This window comes from Monodelphis domestica, chromosome 5, assembly GCF_027887165.1.
Source record: "Monodelphis domestica isolate mMonDom1 chromosome 5, mMonDom1.pri, whole genome shotgun sequence".
NCBI lineage: Eukaryota > Metazoa > Chordata > Mammalia > Didelphimorphia > Didelphidae > Monodelphis > Monodelphis domestica.
In genome coordinates this window covers 25075623-25098040 of record NC_077231.1, presented here as the reverse complement: position 1 = coordinate 25098040, position 22418 = coordinate 25075623, and the positions used below count along the sequence as shown (strand labels likewise).

The 22418-nt window shown below is 53.0% G+C and overlaps 1 protein-coding gene across 4 annotated transcripts; it reads right to left on the bottom strand.

Annotated features, from left to right (window-relative positions):
• Positions 1–2182: 2182 nt before the first annotated feature.
• Positions 2183–19703, bottom strand: AGAP2 (ArfGAP with GTPase domain, ankyrin repeat and PH domain 2). Of its 4 annotated transcripts, none has more exons than XM_056797717.1 (19): positions 19422–19702; positions 12437–12495; positions 11284–11371; positions 11037–11122; positions 10492–10639; positions 9785–9919; positions 9084–9193; positions 8671–8829; positions 8410–8496; positions 8198–8302; positions 7534–7696; positions 7230–7343; positions 6870–6998; positions 6051–6110; positions 5663–5811; positions 5220–5310; positions 4737–4959; positions 4372–4627; positions 2183–4050 (listed from the first exon to the last, which is right to left on the bottom strand). In XM_056797717.1, the coding sequence occupies exons 1-19, from the start codon at positions 19582–19584 to the stop codon at positions 3844–3846; spliced, it is 2532 nt and encodes an 843-aa protein (XP_056653695.1). In that variant the 5' UTR covers positions 19585–19702; the 3' UTR covers positions 2183–3843. The 4 variants fall into 4 exon arrangements, with proteins under 4 accessions (XP_056653695.1, XP_056653693.1, XP_056653696.1 ...); XM_056797715.1 differs by lacking the exon at positions 19422–19702 and adding an exon at positions 14501–16505; XM_056797718.1 differs by lacking the exon at positions 6051–6110 and having other exon boundaries at positions 19422–19703.
• Between the last annotated feature and the right edge of the window lie 2715 nt (positions 19704–22418).

Sequence of the window (22418 nt, the reverse complement as noted above, 5' to 3'; positions counted from 1 at the left end):
GCAGAGGATGTTTCTTCTGGATTACGCCATGGGGCCCCTCTGATTCTAAGATTCAGTGATTCTAAGTAGAGTTCTCACCCTTTTGCCCACCATTCAAGGACTTCTCCAATCTGACATTACCCTTCAGATACTGTCCAGTGTTATATCTATGATCTTATCGATATCTACTCTTTGTTTTAAAGCATGATTCAACTGCTTCCTTCTTCCAGGGACCTTCTTGATCTTCCCCTAGTTGGGGGAACCTTTACCCATCAGACCCCACATGACATTTATTTGCTCTTATGAATGTATTATGTCTCATATTATAGTGATTTATTTCTAAATAATATTTACTTTTGAATTATAAACTTCATGTTGGCAGAGATAAAGTCTTATCTCACATAAGCTACATACGGTGTTCTGGACATAGGATGCTCAAGAAATGTTTGTTATGTTGAATTGTGCTCAAACTCTTTTTGTTGAACTGAATGGCAGGAAGAGTCTGTAGAGCTGAGGCTTAGAGGCTTATTTAGAGTCTGGTGTGGGTGACAGAACTCAGTTCTTGGCTGTCTCTGGGGTAGGTTGTGGGATGGAAATTGAAGGAGCTCTCCATAGTCTTTCCTCAGAGAACTTGCTCCATGCTACCTCCATTGCTTGGTCTTCATAGGATGGGTCTTCTTAGTATGTGTCTCACAACCACCTTCCCCAGCAATGCCCCCAATACCCACCTCTCTCAGTCACCCAGCTATTCCCTAACTAGAAGCATTTCTAGAGAAGCCAAGGGGAGGTTAACTAAATGTCTGAGTGGTAGATGGAATGAATGCCAAAGGGCAGTTATATCTAGAAGGTTGATTAAGATATGGAGGTGCCCATTCCTGCCCTCTCTCCCCCCACCCCCGTCCTCTGTCCATCATATACATACATTTCATATTTCTGTACCTTACTAGAACAGCCTACCCTTAGTGGCATTCTCAAGCACAGTCACATTGCTGTTCTGGCTGGTTAGTCAGCCTGGCTCCTCAAAGTGATGCTCGAAGACATCTGTTTGAGCTTAGTTGAAGATTTAGATCAGGGTCCTTTGAAGTTGCTCTTGGGCAGGGCTAAGACAAATTTTACTTCGAGGCTAGGCAGCTCAGCATCACTCATCCAAAAAGAGAATGAAGGCAAATGACCAGGCCTTGTGTCATCTTGCCCCTTTGATTTCCTTACTCCAAAACAACCCTTTTATCTGGGTGAGAGTTACTGACTCTCAGGAGAACTAGGAAAGGAATGTCTGAACTCAGCAGGTGCCGATATAGGAGGCATTAAACTCCCATGATCCCAGGAGGCCCAGAGCAAAGACATCAAGTCCTTGTGATGCCTGAGGTGAATAAGCAAGTGATCCATTTTCGCTAGGAATACCTAAGAGTGTGTGACACCTCCCATCCCTTTTCACTCTTGCTCTATCTACCACTGATCAACTGGATGGAAATGGTAACATCTGTATTCTTCATACCCCAGCAGAGAAAATGGGCTGGGATAGCTAGAAGAGTTAGGAAAGAATGGGAGAGCAGGGAGGGCAATTTCCACACCTGGTCTTCCTGTATCTTCATTGGTTCCCTCATTTTTCCTCATTCTTCCCACTTCTACTAATTCTCATGTGGCCCTCTATGACTCTGTATGCTAGGCTCCTTTGATGCCCTCTGCCTACAACCCCTAGTGTAGCTCTGGCTCCCAGACCCAATGCCTGAACTGATAGTCCTACCAAAGTGCCTGGTGTAGCCTGCTTTCTGCCTACCTCCCTAAGGCCACCTCATCTTGCCTATCCTTCCAAAGCTTGGAAGTGGCAGACTGGACTGAGCCCTCACCTTGAATGTTTACTCCTTCTTTCAATTCCTGCCCAGCTACAGACTAGTCTTTTCATCTCTAACCCTCAGCTTTCTCCTCTGCGAAATGGGGTTAATCATACTGACTTTCTTTTTATCTTCTTCACTTCGAGGATCAAAGGAGATCATAGGTGTGAAGGGACTTGGTAAATGCAAAATGTCATGAAAATGTGAGACTATGGTTTTGAAAACTAGCACTCTAAATGGCTGTTCCTGTCCTTCTCTGGGCTGAGCATTCCTGCTCCTGTTTGGATTGGTCCAGATGATCCCTGAAGCCTCTCCATCTTTCAGATCCTATGCCCTTAGCCCTTAGACAGACCAGAGCTACACTCCCCCAGTCAAAATCACTGCCTTTTTAATTGTTTGAAGAAGACTCATACCACCTGATTCAGGGGAGGCAAATGGTGGGGGAGCATTACCCACTGCCCCTTTCTTCCACCCTCTCCCCAAACACACTACTCCTCTCCAAAATATTTTAGCAAAAACAAAACCAAAACAAAAGGAATCAAAGCAAACAAACAGAACAAAAAACCCAAAACACTGACACCAACTGGCCCTGGGGCTATGGTGAATAAGGGGATTGGGGGGGGGGCAGGGGAGTCCCAACCTGCTTGAGGAAGGGGTGGCAGGCCAATAGGGACCTATCCCAGCCGGGTTAACTTCTTTACCTGGCTGGAAAGTTTCAGGGAGTCTGGTGGGGGAAGGGGCGGGAGGCTGGATCTAGAGCTTCTCCTGCAAGAGGGAGGGGAGGGTGAAACTTGGGGGAGAAGGGAGTCCCGTGGTTGGGGTATCCTTTGGCCCAGGACACCACGGGCTCTGGACAGTCACAGTTAGGCAGTCACAGTCACAGACACTCACAACCCAAGAGCACCCCCCCACCCCCCAGGCTTCCCCTAGCCCACCCCCCTCCCCACATCCCAGCCCTCCCCCCAACCCAGCCCCCCCTCCCAAGGGGGCACAAAGCAATAAATTACAATTTCCTCCCCAGTTCCGAGAGCCCCCATCTCATTCATCACCCCTCTCTAGGTATCGTGGAGAGAGGAAGCCAGGTCTCTGGCTCTCCAGCCCCAGTCCATCCGTGGGTGGATGTGCTTGTGGCTGTGGGTGTGCAGGGAGGGGTCTTTATTGTAGCGTCCCCCCCATTGGTCCCTTTCACGGAAAGGGTTGGGATCCCCACCCCCATGGGTAGCTGGGGTCCTGCCCCTCGCTGCCCACTTCCCCTGTTGTTGGGCAGTGAAATCAGGTGTGGAGGGAGTGAGAGGGGCCCATGAACAAACCTTCCATCCCCAGAACTGCCCTCCGCCCCGCCGCCTCTCCAACACCTTGATACCTTCCCCTGTCCCCAGGAGCCAGCCTGGGCATTGGGCTCTGGGGGCCGAACTGTCCAACGAATGGGGGCGGGGAGGAAGCGCGAGTCATCCTGGATCTGAAGGGCAAACTTCTTTTTTTCCGCGTTTCCCAGGAGCCAGCAGAGGGTAGGTCCAAGAACCCCGCGTTAAGTAGGTCAAGCTCCCTTCCCAAACGCTTGCAGGAATGTGGAAGGGAGAGTTCCCGAGGTGGAGAGAGAAAAATTGGGTGGGTGGGTGGGGGTCCGACTGGGGAACTGGGGCGGTGAGTGCGCACGAAAGGGTCTCCATGCCTCGTCTGGGGAGAGTGCGGGAGTCTGTGTCCGTTGGAGAGCGGAAGGTTGGGAGGAAGCAGGTAAGGGAGAGAGATGGTGCCGTCGGGAGTGAGGGTTCAGTGTCCGCCGTGTGTGCATGGTGGGGAACGTGCCCGTGGAGGAGGAGGAGGAGGAGGAGGAGGAGAAGGAGGAAGAAGAGGAAGAGGAGGAGGAGAAGGGAGTCTGTGTCCAACAGTCCACAAGGAGGGTGCCCGTGCCTGGTGGCTTGTGGCGCTGGCGTGGGGGTGCCTGGGGGCTGGTGGGGTCCCTTCCGGGAGCACAGATGCTGGGGCAGGTTGGAAGGGAGTGAGGGCGGGGGTGTCTGTCCGCGTGGTGCCGCTATACCAGCGCGACGGGAGCATCAGCTCGGCCCACGCTCGCTGCGCTGCTTCTCCGGCGGGGACTGGGAGTGGTGGCCCCGCTGCCTCCTTCCCCCGGGCAGCCATGCTGCAGTAGGATGTCCGCACAGAGCTGGCTTCCCGCTCGCCTAGCGTAGAACAAGGCGGTGCGGCCCTGAGCGTCCCGAGCAGATACGTCGGCGCCGTACTGGGAAGAAGAGGAGACCGAGTGAGCGTTCCTTCCGTGGTCCCGGAAGAAGGGAGCCCGAGTAACCCCACTCCCCTCCCCAATGAGAGAGAAGCCTTGCGGAGTGTAGCAGTGAGGCAGCTACGTTCCACAGGATTCCTCGGCGAGGTCCTTCTCCCTCACTGCAGCCTGGCCTCCCGCAGATCTCGCTCCCCCTCAGCCCTGATTCTAGTTCTAAGGCGACCAAGCAGAGCCAGACTGGAATGCTATGGGGGGTTCGCACGTCTGCCCTTGGGGCCGCTCGGCCCCGGCGGTCTCCTTTGACCTTCCTCCTTCACGTACCCAGACTAGCAGCTGTGTGATGACCACATGGGCGAGCTCGGCTGCGAGATGGAGCGGGGAACGGAGCTGTGGGTCCCCCACATCGCTGTCCAACGGCCCGTGCCGCGCATGGGCCAGGAGCAGTAGCACCCCAGAAACGTCCTGAGCCTGCACTGCGGCCCAGAGGCGGCGGCCCAGGGGCTCATCGGGACCTCCCAGTGGGGCCAGGAATAGCAGTTGTTCATATTTGGCCCGGATCCACGACTCTCGCTCCTCCCTGAGGACACGTGAAAACGGGGTGCTGGGGTTAGAGGGCCCCCTCCTTCTTCAGAGATCGCCTTCCCCTTTAGCAAACTACTCCCTCCCTTCTCCCCGCCTCCTCGCACCTGGAGGATTCACGCGTGGGCTTGGCTCGACCTCGAGTGTCGCTCTCCCATATGAGGTTGGCCGTCTCGTTGCCAATAGCCGTCAGCACCAGGGTCAGCTCCCGCGGCCAGTCGTCCAAATCCAGGGATCGTACCCGAGACAGGTGAGTGCCCAGGTTTCGGTGGATTCCAGAGCATTCGATGCAGATTAACGCGCCCAGGTTCAGACTTGCCCAGGTGGGATCTGAAGGTAGGCCAGCCGGGAGGGGTTACTTTTACAAAGTTGGGCACATACCCTTCCCCCACCCCTCTGGACCCCGGCCCCTTTTCTCTAGCCAAGAGAGTCTCTTTCCCCTCCCTTCTCTTCCCGAACACTGAGCCCATTCCTCTTCAAGGCCCCTTTGTCGCCCTTCATAAACCCCCCTCCCCGGCCTCCGCCAAGGGCCCTAACCTATCCGCCACCATCACCACCACTCCTCTTCTGTCTATTCCGTCCTCACTCACTGGGGGCTCCGCAGTCCACACACAGCGAGTTGCCCTTCCCGTTCCTAATCGCCTGGATGGCCACAGCCTCACTCTGGCTGTCAGTACGGAGCTAGGGGAAAAGGAGACCAGAGGTTAGCAACGGTCCTTGAAGGCCATCCTGGTAACCATGGGGCTGGAAGGGCGGTGCCAGAGCCTTGATACATATTCAGAGCTGGGAGGGACCCCAGAGGGCATTTAGTCTAGCCTCATGGATTTACAGAAAAGGAAACTGAGGTTATGGGAGCTGTGAGTGCCATCCAAGGCTTCATAGTTCTAAGAGGCAAGAGCACGAATTGGAGCCTGGATCCAATGGACTACAGATCCAAAGCTCTTTCCTCAAACCCCCTTCCCCTCCCCCCCCACTAAAGTCCCTTCCCCAGGACAGTGATTCATATCCTTGACCTTATCCTTCCAGCCCTCACCTTGACCTTGCTGCTTTCGCAGCACTGCAGACTGGCCAAGATCTGGCTTTCTATGGCCTGGACCCAGGAGTCTCGCTCTTCGAAGCTCGAGGCTTCAAAGTGCCAGGTCTGTCCAGTACTTGATACAATCAGGAACTCAAAGTTCTCCTCTGAAGGGGATAGGAGGTACATAGGATGATGGAACTCAAACACATCATTCTTCCCAGAGCCCTTCTCCCCACCTCCCCAGAAGGCCATCCCAGGGCCCCTGCAGGGTGGGGTGGGAGTGATATGGGAGAGGGGAAGAAAAAGGGAGGAGCAGGAAGCCCACACACATGCAGGGGAAGCAGGTGCACCCCAACCCCTGCACCCCAGCTGAGTGCCCTTCCCAATTTCCCCGCTTTGTTACCTGCTTTATAAATATTTCTTAAACTACCAAAGGATTTTAGTTTCCACATTTTGCGCTTGGCTGGTTTCCCGAAGCAAAGGAGACAGACAAGAGAAATAGAGATAGAAGAGATAGAGACAGAGAAAAGGGAACAGATGATGAAGAGTGAAGAGACAGGGGAGAGAATGGGGGGAGAGACAGAGAAAGTGTGTGTGTGAGAGAAACAGACAGACACAGAGAGACAGGAGGACAGAGACAGAGAAGAAGATGCACAGACCACCAGAGAGAACAGGCATAGCAAAGAGTAGGAGAAGAGAAAAAGGAAGGAGAGAAGAGAGTAACAAAGGCATTGGGGGAAATAGAGACAGACAGATAGGGAGAGAAAGCAGAACTAAGGGTCAGTGGCCCCAGAGTGGGGTGGAGCAGAAGCAGAACAGTGAAAGTAGGGAGATCTGGAATCCAGGCCCTGAGCTACAGGGTCTGTGAGCAAGGGATGGGGTGGAGTATGAAGTGATGGGTTGAGAGGAGCAGATACTAAGTAAGGGGAGCAGGAAGGAAGGGCTCAGATCTGAGTGAGCTTTGGGAAGAGAGGGACTGAGGTTAGAGGACTGGGAGAGAAAGATGGGGCCATTTGGAGAGAGGGGGGCAGGAGCTGGGGATTCACTAAGGAGAGGGGCAGGGACTGAGGGATGCCCGTTTTTCTTTTAATTAGAATGTTCACAGTCAATACAAAAAATGTGCCAAAGAATACAGGTTGGATCTTTTTTCTGATAACCCTAGGACTTCCTCTCCAGGTTGCAGATGGGGATAAAAAATAGGGTTGACTTGTCATGGCCTCACCTTCAGCCTGCCCAGCAGAGCCTTCTGTCTTTGATGGTGTGGTCAACTTTTTCCGTCTCTGTTTCTTTACCATGGGAGAAGGTGGGGGTTCCCTGCTCAGGGGGCTCAAGTCTCCAGATGGTGTACAGTCTTTGGGAGGATGCATAATTAACTCAGTTTCCCTTGAGTCAGCTTTGCCCTCTCATGATTTAAAAAAAAAACAAAACCCTTTTCCCCCAGGGGGCTCCCCTCCCCCCATCTCTTCTTTTCTTCAGAGATTCAGCTCTATTTCATCTATCTTCCTCCCCTCAAGAATGTTCCACCAACCCATCTTCCACCCCCACCCTCATTTTGGCTAAGAAATGAGCAGTTAAGACTGACCGGTACTGAGGGCTCGGGCCAGGTTTCGGTCTGGCTTCAATAGGTGCTTGGATGTCTGGTCCTGGGGTAGCTGCAGGGAACTGGGACTGGGAGTAGGGGTAGGAGTGGGGATGTCTGATAAGGGGAGGAGATGGGAGGGAAGAAGCAGCAATCTTTAGATGATTTCTTCATCCTTCTGTTCTCTCGGTCTCCTGCTTTCCCTGCTTCCTCTCCTCAGCCCTCCCCTACCTCAACTCCCCATTGACCAGCTCTGATGAGTACCCATTGCCCCTTCTCTCCACTTTCTCCTTCCCTGCCCCCTCACCAGTGCCTTCAGCCATCTGGACAGTGCTCATATCCTTGACAAGCCCATTGATGCTGGCTGAGGGCCCAAAGGCTGAAATGGCCCGAGGAGGTCTCTTTCCTGGTACTTTTACTGTTGTTCGAAGCAGATCCATCTCCTTTCCATGGGTGCTATGGATGTAATCCTGAAAGGCAGAAGGATTCCCACAGGGATCGGGGTAGGAGGAAATGTCTGACTCCCTGTCAAGTTGGGAGGTCCTAGAAAGCATCTAAAAAACAATCCTTTGATATCCAACAAGCTCCCCAAAGGCTGAAGTCATTTTAATATACACTAACTCATGCCATTCTCCCCCAAAATAAATGAAGGCCAGACACTCCCAGCATCCCCTTTTATGAAGAGAGGAAACAACTCCCCCAAGTGTTCCTGTCAGAAAGGGGTCTCGAAGTCCAAGTCCCTAGTCCTAAGCACACACACCTCTTCTTTAATACACAGTGACAATTGGTTGGGGATGGGCAGGGGCAAAGGAAGATCAGTGTCTGGGGATGGATGACTGCCTATCAAGAGGCAGCCAATAGTTGGCTGAAATTATCCAGGTGGTTCTTAGGGTCTGTGGGGTCCATCACTGCAGAGCTTGGGGTGGGGGGAGGGAAGGGACAATGGGACACACACACACACACACACTCACATTAATGCTGGGGTGATAGAGTAGAAAACCGTTGCTTGATAATGTCACGTATTTCTTTTTCCACTCCTTGTTCAGGGAATTCCCACTCCGTTTCAACAGGAAACTCTGGGGAGGGGCGCAAATGGGCAGGAGGAAAAATCAAAGAGCAGCTCATCGTGGGGAAGGGGTTCCTCCCCCTCCAATAGCCCCAGGATCCGTCCTGATCTACCCACCTGCTTGATCGGGATGGCCCTGCCGCTTCCTGCGGCCTCCCCTCGGCTGTCCAGGCTCCGCTTCTCCGAGTCGCTGCCCCTGCGATTCTGGAATGGGTTGCTCTCGTTAGACAGAGAAGCTTAGAGCCAAAGTGGCCGAGATCAAGAAGGGAGAGGAAGTAGGGACAGAAAGGGCGAGTGAACCGAGGAAGCAAAGTCAGAAGGACTGGAGGCCAAAGGGGAAGGGTGCCGCTAAGGTAGCTAGGGGGCGGAGATCACTACCGCGAAGAGACTCGTCCGCCGTTTGGCTGCTCGGTGCAAAGACCCTGGCGTGCTCAGTCCAGCCACAGCAGCTGCCTCAGCCCGAAGCTCCCGGTGACCAACATTGGGTGAGGAAGGAAGAGATGATGAGTAGTCACTGGTGTGTCCCCCATTACTGGCCTGGGAGAAGATATTTGAGTCAAGGGAGAGTCTGGGCTATTTCCTCAAGCCCAGATAGATCCCCAGAGGCTAGAAACCACCGACTCTGGGAATTTGCCCTGGGGGACCAGGAGCATTTCCTCCACCCCGTCCTCACTCTTCTCCCGTCTCTCCCTCTTCCTTGAGCTCCTGCATCTCTCTCCTTAAATCCAACCCAGTATCTCATAGCCTCCCTGCTGTCCCCCCCCTCTCTTCCCCCAACCGCCCCCTCTCACCTGCCCAGCCACAGGGGTGGAGGCAGCAGAGTGGCTGGGGGAGCTGGGCAGGGACTTGCAGGCAGCCAGCAGCTGCTGCTGTTTTCTCAAGGTCACAACCTTCTGGGCCACTGTAGGAGGTAGGGGGAAGCATAAGAGGGCCTGACATGTCCTCTCCCTTATCCACAGTGCCTCCTCACATTCTTAGGCATGCCCTCTAGATCATGAACACACACACACACACACACACACACACACACACACACACACACACACACACACCCCTTGGACCTGGAAAACCCCCATACTGATGTCCCAAAGCTCCATCACCAACCTCTATTCCTGTGCCTGGGCAACAACTTCCCCAAGCCCCCTTTGCCCTTCTCAAGTAAACTAGACCCTTTATTAGTCTTTTTCATTCCCTTTAACCTCCTTTTTTCATCTTCACTCACTTATTCACTCTGTTTTCAAAGTCTTTGCTTTCTGACCTAGTAAAAGTTCTAAGACAGAGAAGCAAAGGAGGTTAGGTGACTTGTCCAGGGTCATATTGCTGAGCAGTGTTTGATATCAGATTTGAACCCAGATCCTTCTGACTCCAGCCTTGGTGCTCTATCCACTGTGCTGCCTCAAACTCATTCACTCTTTCCATACCCCTCTTCAAGAATCTTACCCATGCACTGGTCCCACCCCCTCCTCCCAAGGAACCCAAGCATCACTCTCACCTTCTTGGAAGACCCTGTCCACATTGAGCCCATAGGTGGCACAGGTCTCATAGTAGCTGCAGCGCTTCATTTCCCCACATAGAGCTCGGGCACGAGCGTCTCCCACAACCCGGGGGGAGGAAGCACTGATCCTGTCTGGTATGGAGAGGAAGGTATATGAGTCAAAAAAATACATCCTCACCCAGTTTCCCTATGCCTTTCCTGTTTTCTGTCTCCTAAAGGCTGGGGAATTGGAATGGGGAACTTGTTCAGAGAAAGGTGATGCCACCATTGTCATATCCTGCTCCAGCTCTCTTTTTCACAGAATCACCAAGTCTGGGAGCTGGAAAGGACCTTCAGTCAGTCGGTTGTCTAGTCCCACCTGCACTTAAACAGAAATCTGCTCTCCAGTGTTCCCAACGAGTGGTCCTCCAGCCTTTGTCTTTAGTGATGAGGCAGCCACTGTCTTCTGGGGCAGCTCATGCCATGTTTGGATGGCTCTAAATGTTAGGAAGTTTTTCTTTCTATTGCGCTAAATGCTGCCATTGCTTCTGCTTCTATCCTTTAGTGAGAACAAGTCTAATACCTACCTCTTCTCCACGACAGCTCTTTAGATACTTGAAGACATCTATCACATTTCTCCTAAGCTTCCCCTTCTGTCACACATCTCCCTCGGGACTCCTCTGTTCCTCCCCTGCAGATCTGCCCATTTCCCAGTATCTCCTTACCTTGTGTCCCCACCAGTGCTAGGGCCAGACCCCCTCTGCTCTCCCCTCGAAGAGTGTTCAGCTGCACATGGAGACGGCTCACAGCCTGGAAACTATTCTCATCCTCCAGGCTGAAGACAAAAATGACAGCATCTGCCCAGCCTGAGAACTAGATGAGGAAAGATAAATGAGGGCTCAGGGAGAAAGAGGAGTCCTTCCTTATAACCCCAATGACTCTACCAAGTGGGAGCAGCAAGATGGCTCAGTGAATTGAGAGCCAGATCCAGAAACAGGAGGTCCTGGGTTCAAATCTGGTCTCAGGTACTTCCTACCTGTGTGGCCCTAGGCAAGTCACTTAACCTCATTGCCCTTTCTGCTCTTCTGCCTGGGAACCAATATACTTTTTTTGTATTGAATCTAAGATGGAAGGTAAGGGCTTAAAAAAAGACTACCAACTGTGAGAAACAGGAAGGGCTGGAGTAAGAAAAAGATGGCCCCCACATAACTTTGCTTCCCCAGAAGTCTGTCTACCCAGTCTCCTCTCTGCCTTTACCCTCCCTATCCACCTTGGCATCTGGCATCCCTGCTTCCTCTCGGATCAGCAACAAATGACTCTGTCCATCCACCAGCATCTCCTTCTTATGCTGCTCACCTGTCCAAGATGATTAGGAGAACATAAGAGTTGTACCACACACATACATTGTATCTACTTTGGTTATCAAGATACTGAGGAAGGTCCCATAGTTTGGTCCGTGATTCAATGATTTCTTGACTCTTCCCCCACCCAAACCCCTTTCATTCTAGAGAACTCACTCTCTGTCTTCTCTAGCACTTGGTAGGAACCAGTCAGGAATCTGTGAATGAGCGATGACTTCCCACTCCGGGCATCACCCAGTACTCCCTGTGGACAAAGGAGTGATCTAGAGTCACAAGTGGAACGAAGATCAAGGGAATTAAGAACATGGTTTTGGGGAGGCAGCTGGGTGGCTCAGTGGATAAAGAGTCAGACTTAGAGATGGAAAGTCCTGGGTTCAAATATGGCCTCAGACACTTCCTAGCTGTGTGATCCTAGGTAAGTCATTTAATTTCCAGTGTCTAGCCCTTACCACTTTTCTGCCTTAAAATAATACACAGAAAGAAATTAAGGTTTTAAAAAAAGAACATGGTTTTGGGATCTGAAATGCTGATAGATGATCATCCACATTGAATCTGAAATGACTTGTGGTGGCCAATCATCCAAGGAGGAATAAAGTAGAGATTGAATAAGAGAGAGGGCATAGGGAAAACTAAGAGAGCAACAGGTAGAATGGAAGGACCATTGCACTTGGAGTCAAAAGGCCTGAGTGTGAGTCCTTGGATTTGCCATTTCCTAGCTATGTAACCTTGGGCAAATTACTCTATCTCTCTGGACCTCAGTTTCTTTATCTGAAGAATTAGGTTATTGGACTAGGTTAGGTCTAAGCTCCCTTCTAACTATAATATGGTATGATTTTATAGTAAGAGGGCTGTAGTTAGGACCCCTATTCAGATATATGTTAAATTAGATCTCTTCCAAAAGTCAGAAAATGATCTAAGGATCAAAGTGGACATCACATAAAGAAATACCAACCAAATGGAGTCTCTTATTCTTTCAAAGGGACAGAGAGTGAGATAACCACCCTGGAATCCATTAGAATATTATTTCAAGTTCTGAATTGGTCTAGAGGAGATCCTAAAATGAGGAGGAGAGAAGCATAGGGAGAGCAGGGAGAGGGACTGGATGGATCCTGCCAGGCAGAATAAAAGCATGGGGTGAAATAGAACGATAATATGGGTCTGTGAAGGGAGAGAATCAGAAGAATCAGAGCCCACCATTTCTCATCTTCCTAGAAAGAAAGGAAAGAGACTGCCTGAGAATACAGTGGGACATAGGGAGAGTAGAACTTGGAAGGGACTTTCCCACACTCCAAGAGACTGGCTCACATACCAAACGCAGTTCAGGGATGGATCGGCTCAATGTCCATTCCTGGCTATTGACCACAGCTTCTGAAAGAGGAGAGAGCAGAAGAGCTTTAGAGCTGGCCTTCCAGACCCAATGGAGACAGCCCACATGGAAATGAAAGAAATAGCATTTTGCAACACGAATCCAAATACAGGCAAGCTCCTATACCTTTCTGACTCCTCACCCCCCTCCTTATGCCTCCCCCCCCCCAAGGTGGGTCACTTCCCTGGAGTTGAAAAAGCTAGGGAATAAGATGCTAAGACAGTGGTCCACACTCCGCCCCCATCAAGCTTGCTTTCCCCACAGCTGTTGCTGCCGCTCAGCGGTTGCTTAGCAACAGAACCAGAGAGACAAAAATACTTCACATTGGCATCTCCCTTAAAGCACATCCCCAACTGTGTGTCTCCCCATATCCCAGCCCAGGAGAACTGCTGCCTGCTAAGGACAGGAGAGGCCCTTCTCTAAGAGGAAGACCAAGAGACTCCAGGAGATTTACGATGTGAGGAGGTGGGGTGGATTCCAAGGGCAGACAGAGGCTGAGGTTAGGTGCAGGGACTGACTGAGGAGAAGATGGAAGCCAAGGAGGAAAGGAAGAACTTCTCAACCTCCATTTCCTAGAGAAGGGAAACTGAGGCTTGCTAAGGTGGTGAGAAGGATGAAGAAAATCTCTCCTCCTTTCAAGGTCACATGCACAGGTGCCTGCCAGGCTCCCCAAACTTAACTGGAAGACCCAAGGCCCTTTAAAAATTCACCCTCTTTCTCATTACTTAAGGGTTTGGCCAGGTCAGAACCTCAACAGCAAATCGGGGAAGGGAAGGTCTGGGGGAAGGGGGAGCCTCATTCATTCCTCTCGGGTTGTGAGCTACAGCAAGGTGTTGTAGGGAGAGAGCTTTGGGAAGTGCCTTCCATCCCCATCCCTTCAGATCCCTTGCTGCTGCCTTGTTCCAGTCCTCCTGGTCCCCGGTGTCTGACAGCCTGACACTGGAGGCCCGGACGTTCCCAGGGTGGAGCAGCTGCAGTGGGAGCAAGCGGATCTGAAGCCATCTGCTCCTGACAGCTCCGGAGCCAAACTCCGGGCCACCACCCCCGCTCCCCGACAGCCTCCCAGGAGAGGGAACAGACCCACTCCGCCCCTACCCTGCAGCACAAGTCCAAAAAAGTCAAAGCTCAAAACACAACAAATCCAGCCAGGGCATGAACTTCTCTGCAGTTCCCTAGCACTCCTGACTCACTGAGTCAGGACCTCCACTGATCTGAACTTGACTCTGCGTAGGAGGGGGGAGGGTAATTGGGAAGCTAGGCTCCCCCAGCACATCCCACCCCCACCTCCAGCTCTCTCCCCACAGAGCTTGGCAGCTAAATATCCAGTGGTTTCAGCCCACACACTTCCCTTCCGCCCCTCCCTCTGCTTCCAGGACTTTGAGCACAAGACAAAATCCCTGCCATCTCACTCGCCTGCTCCCCTCTGGGGAGGACCTGCATAGGCGAGTGGCTGCCTGCAAACTAGCTGTGGAGCCTGCTGGCACCAAGCACATAGAAGAAGCCAGATCCCAGACCTTCTCCCAGGTCTCCCATCCCTATCTTCCACCAAATTCCCTTTGGGGGTTGCAAGCTAACACACGAGGTCTCATTTCTCTGTTCTAAGGACCATGCAAAAACTGCAATTGGGGATGCCTGGCTTCCTGGGGAAATCTGCAAATGACTGCTAATTCTCACCCTGACCAAGGACACATTTTCCCAGCAGGCTGGACCCATAGCCACACACAGGCTATCCACTCCCCCTTAATCAAGCTCCCTTTCCCAGGCCCCCTAGTCTTGAAAGGACACCCAGCGAGTGGCCATACAGGGGCAAATACTGGTTGGTCATCAAATAGTGAGCAGGAGGCCCATCTTCCCATTCTAGATTCTCTTACAGGTTGCACTGGAGAGTTAGTAGAACAACGTGCATCTCCATGTCTTTTAGGCTTGCAAAGCTTTGCCCCTGAGATCCTAGCTGTGATGCCCTCCAGGGTTCAACCACCCCCCTCCACTTTTCTTGGCCTTACTCACTGGGGGAGGCACGAAGCTCTACAGCCAGCAGCTCCCGAGACCCGCTGCTGGAGGTGAGGCCTGGGGGTCCAGGAGACGGCCCTGGACCTGGGGGTCCCCCGGTACTCTTGGTGAAGATGCCACTGATGAATTTAAGCATCTTCCGGTCCCGGGTGGAGGCACGACCCCCCTCCCGGCCCCGTTTCAGCCCAGGAGCAGGGGGTTCCAGGGTGATTGGAGGTGCGGGCCCTGGGGGAAGCCCAGGGGAGGTGGTGGAGGAAGCTGGAGAGGCAGCTGGAGTTGCTGGGGCCGCTTGAGGAGGAGGAGAGCCAGCTAGTGGCCCTGGGTGCAAGTCACTGTTGTCCAGCGTCTTACTCTTGGCTTTTCGTGGGGACAACTTTCCTCGGGCTCCAGCCCCCTGCCCGGCTGCAGTACCTGCTGCCACGGCAGTCCCAACTCCGGCTGGGGCTCCTGCCCCAGCACTGCTTTTTGACCCCTTGACCCTCGGCTTGCCCTCGCTTTCCGGCCATGATAGGCGACTCCCTGCGGTCTTTCCCCCTCCAGCTTTGCCCCCACTCGTAGTTACCGTCTTGCAAGGCTTGGGGGCAGGTGGGGGGGGCGCCACCTTGAGTCGGCGGTTGCCGGTGCCAGGGTGGGGGGAAGAGGAGCCTGGGACGCATCCCCCACCTCGACTCTCCGGCTCCGGTCCCCCCCAGCTCGGGCTGCTGAGTAGTGGGCGCCGAGAGGAAGTGGAGGCCCCTCCAGGTTTGGGGTCGGGGCTCAGCCCCCCGGAGAGTGGGGGAACAGGCGGGGCGGCCCATAGGGAGAGGCGGCGACCCCGAGCAGGGGAGACTGGACAGGCTGGGCTAGCTGGAGCCGGAGACAGGGAAAGGGTCTCGGTCCCTGCCCCCGCGCTACTGGTGCTGATCCACAGCGCATCTTGCCGGTGGAAGAGACGTTCCTGCCGCTTCTTGCCGGCCTCATCCGCTCCCCGAGGGCTTCCAGGTTCTCCTCCCTCAGGTGCCCTGACTATCGGGGCCCCAGCCCCTGACGGCGAGGGAGGCGGTGGAGGCACAGACTCAAGCTTGACCAGGGTCAGCGAGATGAGGTAGGTCGTTGTCCGGCGCTGAAGCGCGCCCGCACCCCGGCTCATGGGGCCCCAAAACCCCCGGGCTGGGGTGGGGAGGGGGCTTCCCCCAAATTGGCTCAGGGGGGCCCGGCCATGGGGTAGCTCTGCGTGCTTGTCGCTGGACTCGGTCCCCTTGATCAACCCCCGCCCAGGCTCCTAGGTCCCCGCCGCCTCCGCCTATTCCAAGAGCGCCCCCCTCCCATCACACAGGGCTCCTCCTCTCCATGCCCCCCGCCCGGCACCCCCACCCCTTTCCGAGGCCCGGGACCTTTGGTGCGGTTCTCAGGAGGCGAGGGCGTAACCTCGCATCCCCCAGCCCGGGCGGGGGGGGGGGTAGAGATGGGGTCTGGAAGGGGGAGGCTGGGGAGAGTAGGAGGGAGTAGACAGGGCAAATAGGCAATGTGGGGGAAACAGAGGAATGCCAGGAAAGGGGGAGACAGAGGCGATGGAGTGCGGGGGCGAGGAGGTTTGGCGGGTTGGGGTGCCTTTAGGAGGAGGCTGGAGGATGGAGAGCAGGGCAGAGGGACTGGGGGTGGGGTCCGGAGGAAGGGGATGCAAGGGGTGAGGGAAATGCGGAGGATACGCGGGGGCGCAGGGAGGATAGGATGCAGGATGGAGATGTAATGGGAAGGCGGGGGGAGGATGCAGGAGGATGCGGGAGGATGATGAGGGCCGGAGGGTCTGAGGGAGGGAGGGGCGTGAGGTCCAGGCGAGGGTCCCGGGGTTCGCAGGGGTTCACCGCGACTCGGCTCGGTCCGGATGCGCGATGTATCCGGGCGCTCCCCTCACACTGAGGAGGAGGCGGCCCCCTGCCGCCCCCCCCTCCCAACCGAATCTCCCCCCCACCTCCCCACCACACACACATACACACACACCAGCCAGGCTGTCTAAATGGACGGCGCGAAACCCAGAACTGGATTGCCTTCTCAAGACCCGGACTGGATTCCCCTCCCAAATCCCGGACTGGATTTCAGCCCACTAAGTCACTGCCCCTCTCTCTTCCCCTTCTCCCGGGGAAAGGGTTTCCTGAAGTCAGGTGAAGAGCAGGACCCACAAAGAGGAGAAGTCCCGCGTTTGGCCAATTCGGGGGGGGGGTCTCTGAAGAAAGAAGTTCGGAAGCTTCTCGACGTTGCCCTGCTAGGAGACCCTCACCTCGAGCCCAGTTAGGACTTCGGCTGTCCTCCCTCGCCACAGCGACTACCTAGGACCCACTCCTGTGCTGGGCTCCCCATTCCCTCTCACCCCTGCCAGGTAGGCTAAGACCGCCCCATTCCGAGCCTGTTCTGGAGTGAACTTGGCATTTCGAGTTCCCCATCTCCCCGGAGGAGATTGAACCCGGGCACCAAGTTGTTTGGCAGAAGGTGGTGGGGAGGGGGGGGGGAACATAGCGGGGACACCGGGACGCTGCAGAGTCAAAGGCTCCCGGGCAGAGAGGAGGGTGTAAATCTGAGGCTCCATACCCCTCCACTCTCACAAAAATGCATCCTGTAGCCATAGCAACCAAGGCTCCGAAAGTACCCGGGAAACAGTTGGAATAAGGAGGGAAGAGGGATCAGTGAAAGGCAGGGGCGCCAAAGGGGGCCTCTGGAGAAAGGCTAAGCAACGAGTTGTTGAGGAAAAAGTTGGGGTGAGAGAAGCCCCACCTCACTACTGTTCCCCAATAATGCAGAACTGTACACCGGCGTGTTTTTCAGGCTTCCTCAACAGATGGCAGTTCACGGAGGGAGTGGGAGCTGAGAACTCCTGAGTCCCCATTTTTTTTAGCTTGGTGACTTTTTTGAAAGGGGTGACGAATAGAGGGGAGGTAGAGGGGCCCGAGAAATCTCGTACCCTGAATCAGGGGATTCGTATCTTTACTAGAAAGTAAATAAAGGTGGGTAACCTCGAGGTTCCTCTCTTGTACTGGCACCTCGGAATGAGGTGGAAGACACTGGCCTTGGGGTGGAGCAAGGACTGGACAAAGTCCCTCCAGACCCCCAGGAACCAAACATTTTCCCTGTCTTCCTTCCCTTTCTCCCCCTCCCCCAGCTAGGGCTAAAATAAGAGTTGCCGTGGGCGGCTCTTGGAGGCAGGAGCAGTCGGCGAGCCGGTCCTGGGTTGGGAACAAAACTGGGGCCAGACTGGGGGGGTGGGGGGTTGTTCTCTGCGCTGAGCGTGTACCCGACTTCCCTTGGCGCTCATCCTAGGGGTCGGTTCCTCCCCCTCCCCCCCCCCTCCCCATCTTTACAAAAGGACTTGGAGAAGCCGAGATGTCGCCCTCTCCTGGACACGGTCGCCTGAACACCTGAGCTTTTTCTGTGGTTGTCTCTCTTTGTAGGGAGTGGGGGGGTAGAAGAGTTGCTACCTCCATTCCATTTCCCTCACCCTGGTCCTCAGTTTGTCCTTCCGTATAATAGGTACAACTGTCCCTAAGAGACTGTCACATCCCGGTTCTTGAGGTCACCAACGAATTTCTGAGAAGGGAGCCTCTGCAGACGTGCCGTTCCTTCTTTCTCTTGGGCAGAGCCTCTTTCTTACCGTAACAACCCACTCAAAAACCCTCCCTCTGCCTTATCAGGCCCAACATCCTGACTAGACACACCAGTATTTGACAAGCAGGGGGGCATGACCAGAAAGTGGGGGGAGCCCCAAGGCCTGTTTCTAGAATGCACCCACTGTGGCCAAAGTAATGTGGGGAAAACGTGAACAGTAGGGTGGCTGCCCAGGCTCCAGCAGGGACAGGGACAGAATCAGAAAAGCAATCCCACAGTGGGGAGACATGGCGGAGGCAGATTCTCCTCCTCCTTCCCCAATCTTTTTAAATGAAGCACTTGGGGAAAGGATCCCTGGAAGGGCAGCCCTCACCGACTCAAGATGCCAGGAAGCCAGTTGAGGGAAGAAAACAATGCAGTCAATTGGAGGGTTCCACTTTACCCCCTTCTCCACCCTGCCCTCCCCCATCTCTGTCAAAGCTTGGCCTGTTCTGGGTTAGCTCTCTGACACTCCAAACCGGGAGCCCAAAGGGGCAAACTGTTGCTGAACATTGTGTGGACTTGTGGAGGTGACTTGCCACTGCTCAAGACTTTTTCCCCACTCAAGGCCCATACCACAGGGGTTGGGGGTGCAAAGGGGCAGAAGGATGTGGCAGATGGTGTTGTTATGGCAACACTTCCTCCCTGTGTTGTCATTTCTTACTGTAATAGAGCTAATGAGGTGGAGCGGAAGCAGGGGTGGAGAGACAGGAACAAGAGAAGATTGAGGAAAGGGGCCAGAAGGCAAAAATTGGGGGGGTCTCTAGGTCAATGAGCACGTATGTCTATGCCTGGTGTGCCTGTGAGAGTCAGAGCCTCTGTGTACCACTGTTAACATGTGCCCCAATATACCTGTCTAAGAATGGGCCCGCGTATGGACGCATACATTTGTTTCCCAGGCTGGGCTCCAGCAGGCAAATCGTGGCCATGAGCCTGGGCATCAAAGGATCATGCTGCAGACCTCCTCTCCCCAGAAGCGTCTTCCTGTCCCCCTCTCTCCCTAGGTAAGAGACTGGGCCACTTGGCCACCATCCCCACCCTTGTCAGCAGCAACTGCCCTTGTTTTGCCATGCAAAAAACTGCCTTTGGTGACCTCTTATTGGAGCTAGACACAGAGTTCGGCTTCTTCTGACCTACCCTCCCTCTCCATCCCTACAGGGCTCCTTCCCCTGGAGTCCCTTTCTGGTTGAGAGATGAGGAAGTACTTAATTCACCCGAGAAATGTGAAGAAGTCACCGCAGCATGGCCCCTGCCCCCTCAGATCCCCGGACACCCTCTGGTCGGCCGCTAAGTCTCTTCTCACCTCGAATATTGTCCAGGGACGTCTTGATGTCTTCCCGGAGCAGTGGGTCGTTCACCTTCTCTGCCAACCTTCTGAGTAGGTTCAGGTGCCGCTTGGCCACCTCATGCCGTTTGACTTCTGCCTTCACTGCAGCCGCAGCCAGCTGCCTCTGGGCATACATCATGCCCAGGCCTGGGCGGCCAGGCTACCAGCTCCCTCTGGCCCCCTGACCCATGCCCACAGTCCCAGCCCCAGGAGGGCCCTTGCTCCTTGGCCCCCACCCGTCCTTCCGTTTGTCTGTCAGTCTCACTTCCTGGCTGTTGTGCTCCGAAGCCACAGCCTGAGACAGAGCCAACGTCTGCGCCTCACCCCCCACCCCCCCCTCTGGTGTTGTCATGTAGGCCGCCGAGCAGCCCCGACCAGGATTCCTGAAGCAGGTGAGGAGAAACGCCTTCGGGGGAAGGTCAGTGCCTATTGCAGAAGATGGCTCATTTGTATAGGTGTTGGTTACAGGAAAGCAGGGCAGGAATGATCACAGGTGTCTGGAGCGTTTGGTGCCTCCTACCCTGAGCCAACAAATCTACATTGAATCTTCCACACTCGCAGCCTTGTGTTTCAGCTATAGCTTTACATATATTCAGTTTCACATGCTGGATACATTCATTCAGAAACTCGTACACACAACTCATAACCTGTCACATTAGCAGCTCTGAATACTTACAGTGCGCACACAAACAGGCCACCCTAGTCATTCCAGTCCCTCCCTCCCGATTGCCTAGCCCCCACTACTCTTCTGCCTTGGAATGGATACTTAGTAGCGCTCTAAAATAGAAGGCAAGAGTTATTTATAGAAAAAGAAAAAGAAAGAAAGAAAGAAAGAAAGAAAGAAAGAAAGAAAGAAAGAAAGAAAGAAAGAAAGAAAGAAAGAAAGAAAGAAAGAAAGGAAGGAAGGAAGGAAGGAAGGAAGGAAGGAAGGAAGGAAGGAAGGAAGGAAGGAAGGAAGGAAGGAAGGAAGGAAGGAAGGAAGGAAGGAAGGAAGGAAGGAAGGAAGGGAAAGAAAGGAAGAAAGAAAGAAGGAAAAGAGGTAAGAAAGAAAGGAGGAAAGGGAGGGAGGAAGGGAGAAAGGGAGAAAGAAAGGAAGGAAGGAAGAAGGAAAAGAGGAAAGAAAGGAGGAAAGGAAGGAAGGGAAAGAAAGAAGGAAAAGAGAAAAGAAAGAAAGGAAGGAAGAAAGAAAGAAAGGGAAAGAAAGGAAGAAAGAAAGAAGGAAAAGAGGTAAGAAAGAAAGGAGGAAAGGAAGGGAGGGAGGGAGGAAGGAAGGGAGAAAGGAAGAAAGAAAGAGAAAGAAAGGAAGGAAGGAAGAAGGAAAAGAGGAAAGAAAGAAAGGAAGGAAGGGGGAAAAGTAAGTATTGTTAAGGACTAGAAAACTGGGGCCAAATAACTTGCCCAGGGTCACACAGCTAGGAAGTGTCTGAGTCCAGTCTGAACCCAGGTCTTCCTGACTTCTGGTCTGGCTCTCTCTTGGAAGCATTTTCTAATGTGGTCATTTCCTTGAAGAAATAAGAAAGTAAAATGATCTTGAAGGTCTGTTCAAACTTCCAAACCTGTCATCCCAAGGCCATCACCATTCTCTCCAGTTTGCATTCTCAATCAACTCCCCTTAATTTTCGGTCTCCCAAGGATTCTTTGAAGAATTTAGAAAGGAGATATGGGAAAGGATGATCACCAACTTCAGCCCTACAGGTCAGGAATGTTCACAGGTGTCTGGAAGATTTGGTGCCTCCTGCCATGCGCTGCCCTGGAGAAGTGGTACGTATTTCAGGGTCTTCCTGAGGTCTGTAGCTCACTTTGTGGGACAGGGAGAAAGCTTGTTTTCATTTCTTACTAAGGCTGCAACTGCTTCTTGGGCCTTGGGGTGCTAAATGACGGAAGCTTTGGGGGGTGGTACCAAGTCTTAGCCTCACAAATGGAAGGATAGTCCAGGAAAGAATCAACTAGGACTCTTCACTTTATTCAGAGTCCTCTCTACCTGGGTGTGACTATTCATAATGAGGTTAAAAATCACCCTGACCAGAGGCAACTAGCTAGCACGGTGCCAGTGAATAAAGTGCCAGACCTGGAAACTCCTGGTGCTGGGTTCAAATACAGTGTCAGACGCTGCCATTGGAGACCCTGGGCAAATCACTTAACCCCAATTGTGTAGCCCTTACTGCTCTTCTAGGGTGGAAAGGATACTTGGTATCCCTTAGTATCTAAGATATTAAGTAGCTCTTAGTATCTAAACCAGAAGATAAGGCTTAAAATAAATAATCTCCCTGGACATGCCTTGCAATGGACGGGTGTAATCGTGTGTTATGTGACTTTTCATGGTGATTTCTTTATTGTGGTTCTAATGGCTTCTATGGCACTTTGTGGTAATGAATCTACAAGTTTGCACAGGTAGAAGGTGAGTTTCCAGGTGTGTGTCTTGGTCATTCCAGATGGAGGAGATGCGGAAAGGGGTGAACCTTAGGAAGGCAGGGAGCATGGGTCATTAAATTGGGAATCTAGATCTGGATTCAAATCTTGCCTTTGCTACTTCTTGTGTGACTGTGAGCAGATCACTTCAACTCCATGGATGTCAGTTTTCTTATCTGTAAAGTGAGGAGTTTGTGTTACAAGCTAAAATCTCTTCTAGCTGTAATATTCTAGAGACTATGTTTCATATTCGCCCAGCCTTAATTCTTTCAGTTCGACAAAATACTTTAAAAAGATGTATTTTTTTTTAAATGAGGAGTGAGCTTATTTTTACATCATCATTTCTGGAAGGATCCTTACCTCTCCCAGAGAAAAGAATGAAAAATGAAAATAAACCCCATATTTTTCAGCAAAACTAGCCAACATATAAAAGTCTGGCATTTTTTGTAGTGTTCCATACCCATAAACCCTGTGTCTGCAAAGGAGGAGGAGAGGTATTTTCTCGTAGGCTTTTGGAGTCAGGATTGGTCACGATGATTTTGTAGTTTCCAGTTTTAATTGCTT

What these genes read in the sequence shown, in the direction of transcription:
- AGAP2 (XM_056797715.1), bottom strand. Translation starts at nt 15,632, where the DNA reads ATGAGCCGGGGTGCGGGCGCGCTTCAGCGCCGGACAACGACCTACCTC. An exon ending in GGGCCATCCCGATCAAGCAG is followed by an intron (nt 8,303 to 8,409) that starts GTGGGTAGATCA and finishes GCCCCTCCCCAG; the next exon opens with AGTTTCCTGTTGAAACGGAG. An exon ending in GCGAAAGCAGCAAGGTCAAG is followed by an intron (nt 5,311 to 5,662) that starts GTGAGGGCTGGA and finishes CTTTTCCCCTAG; the next exon opens with CTCCGTACTGACAGCCAGAG.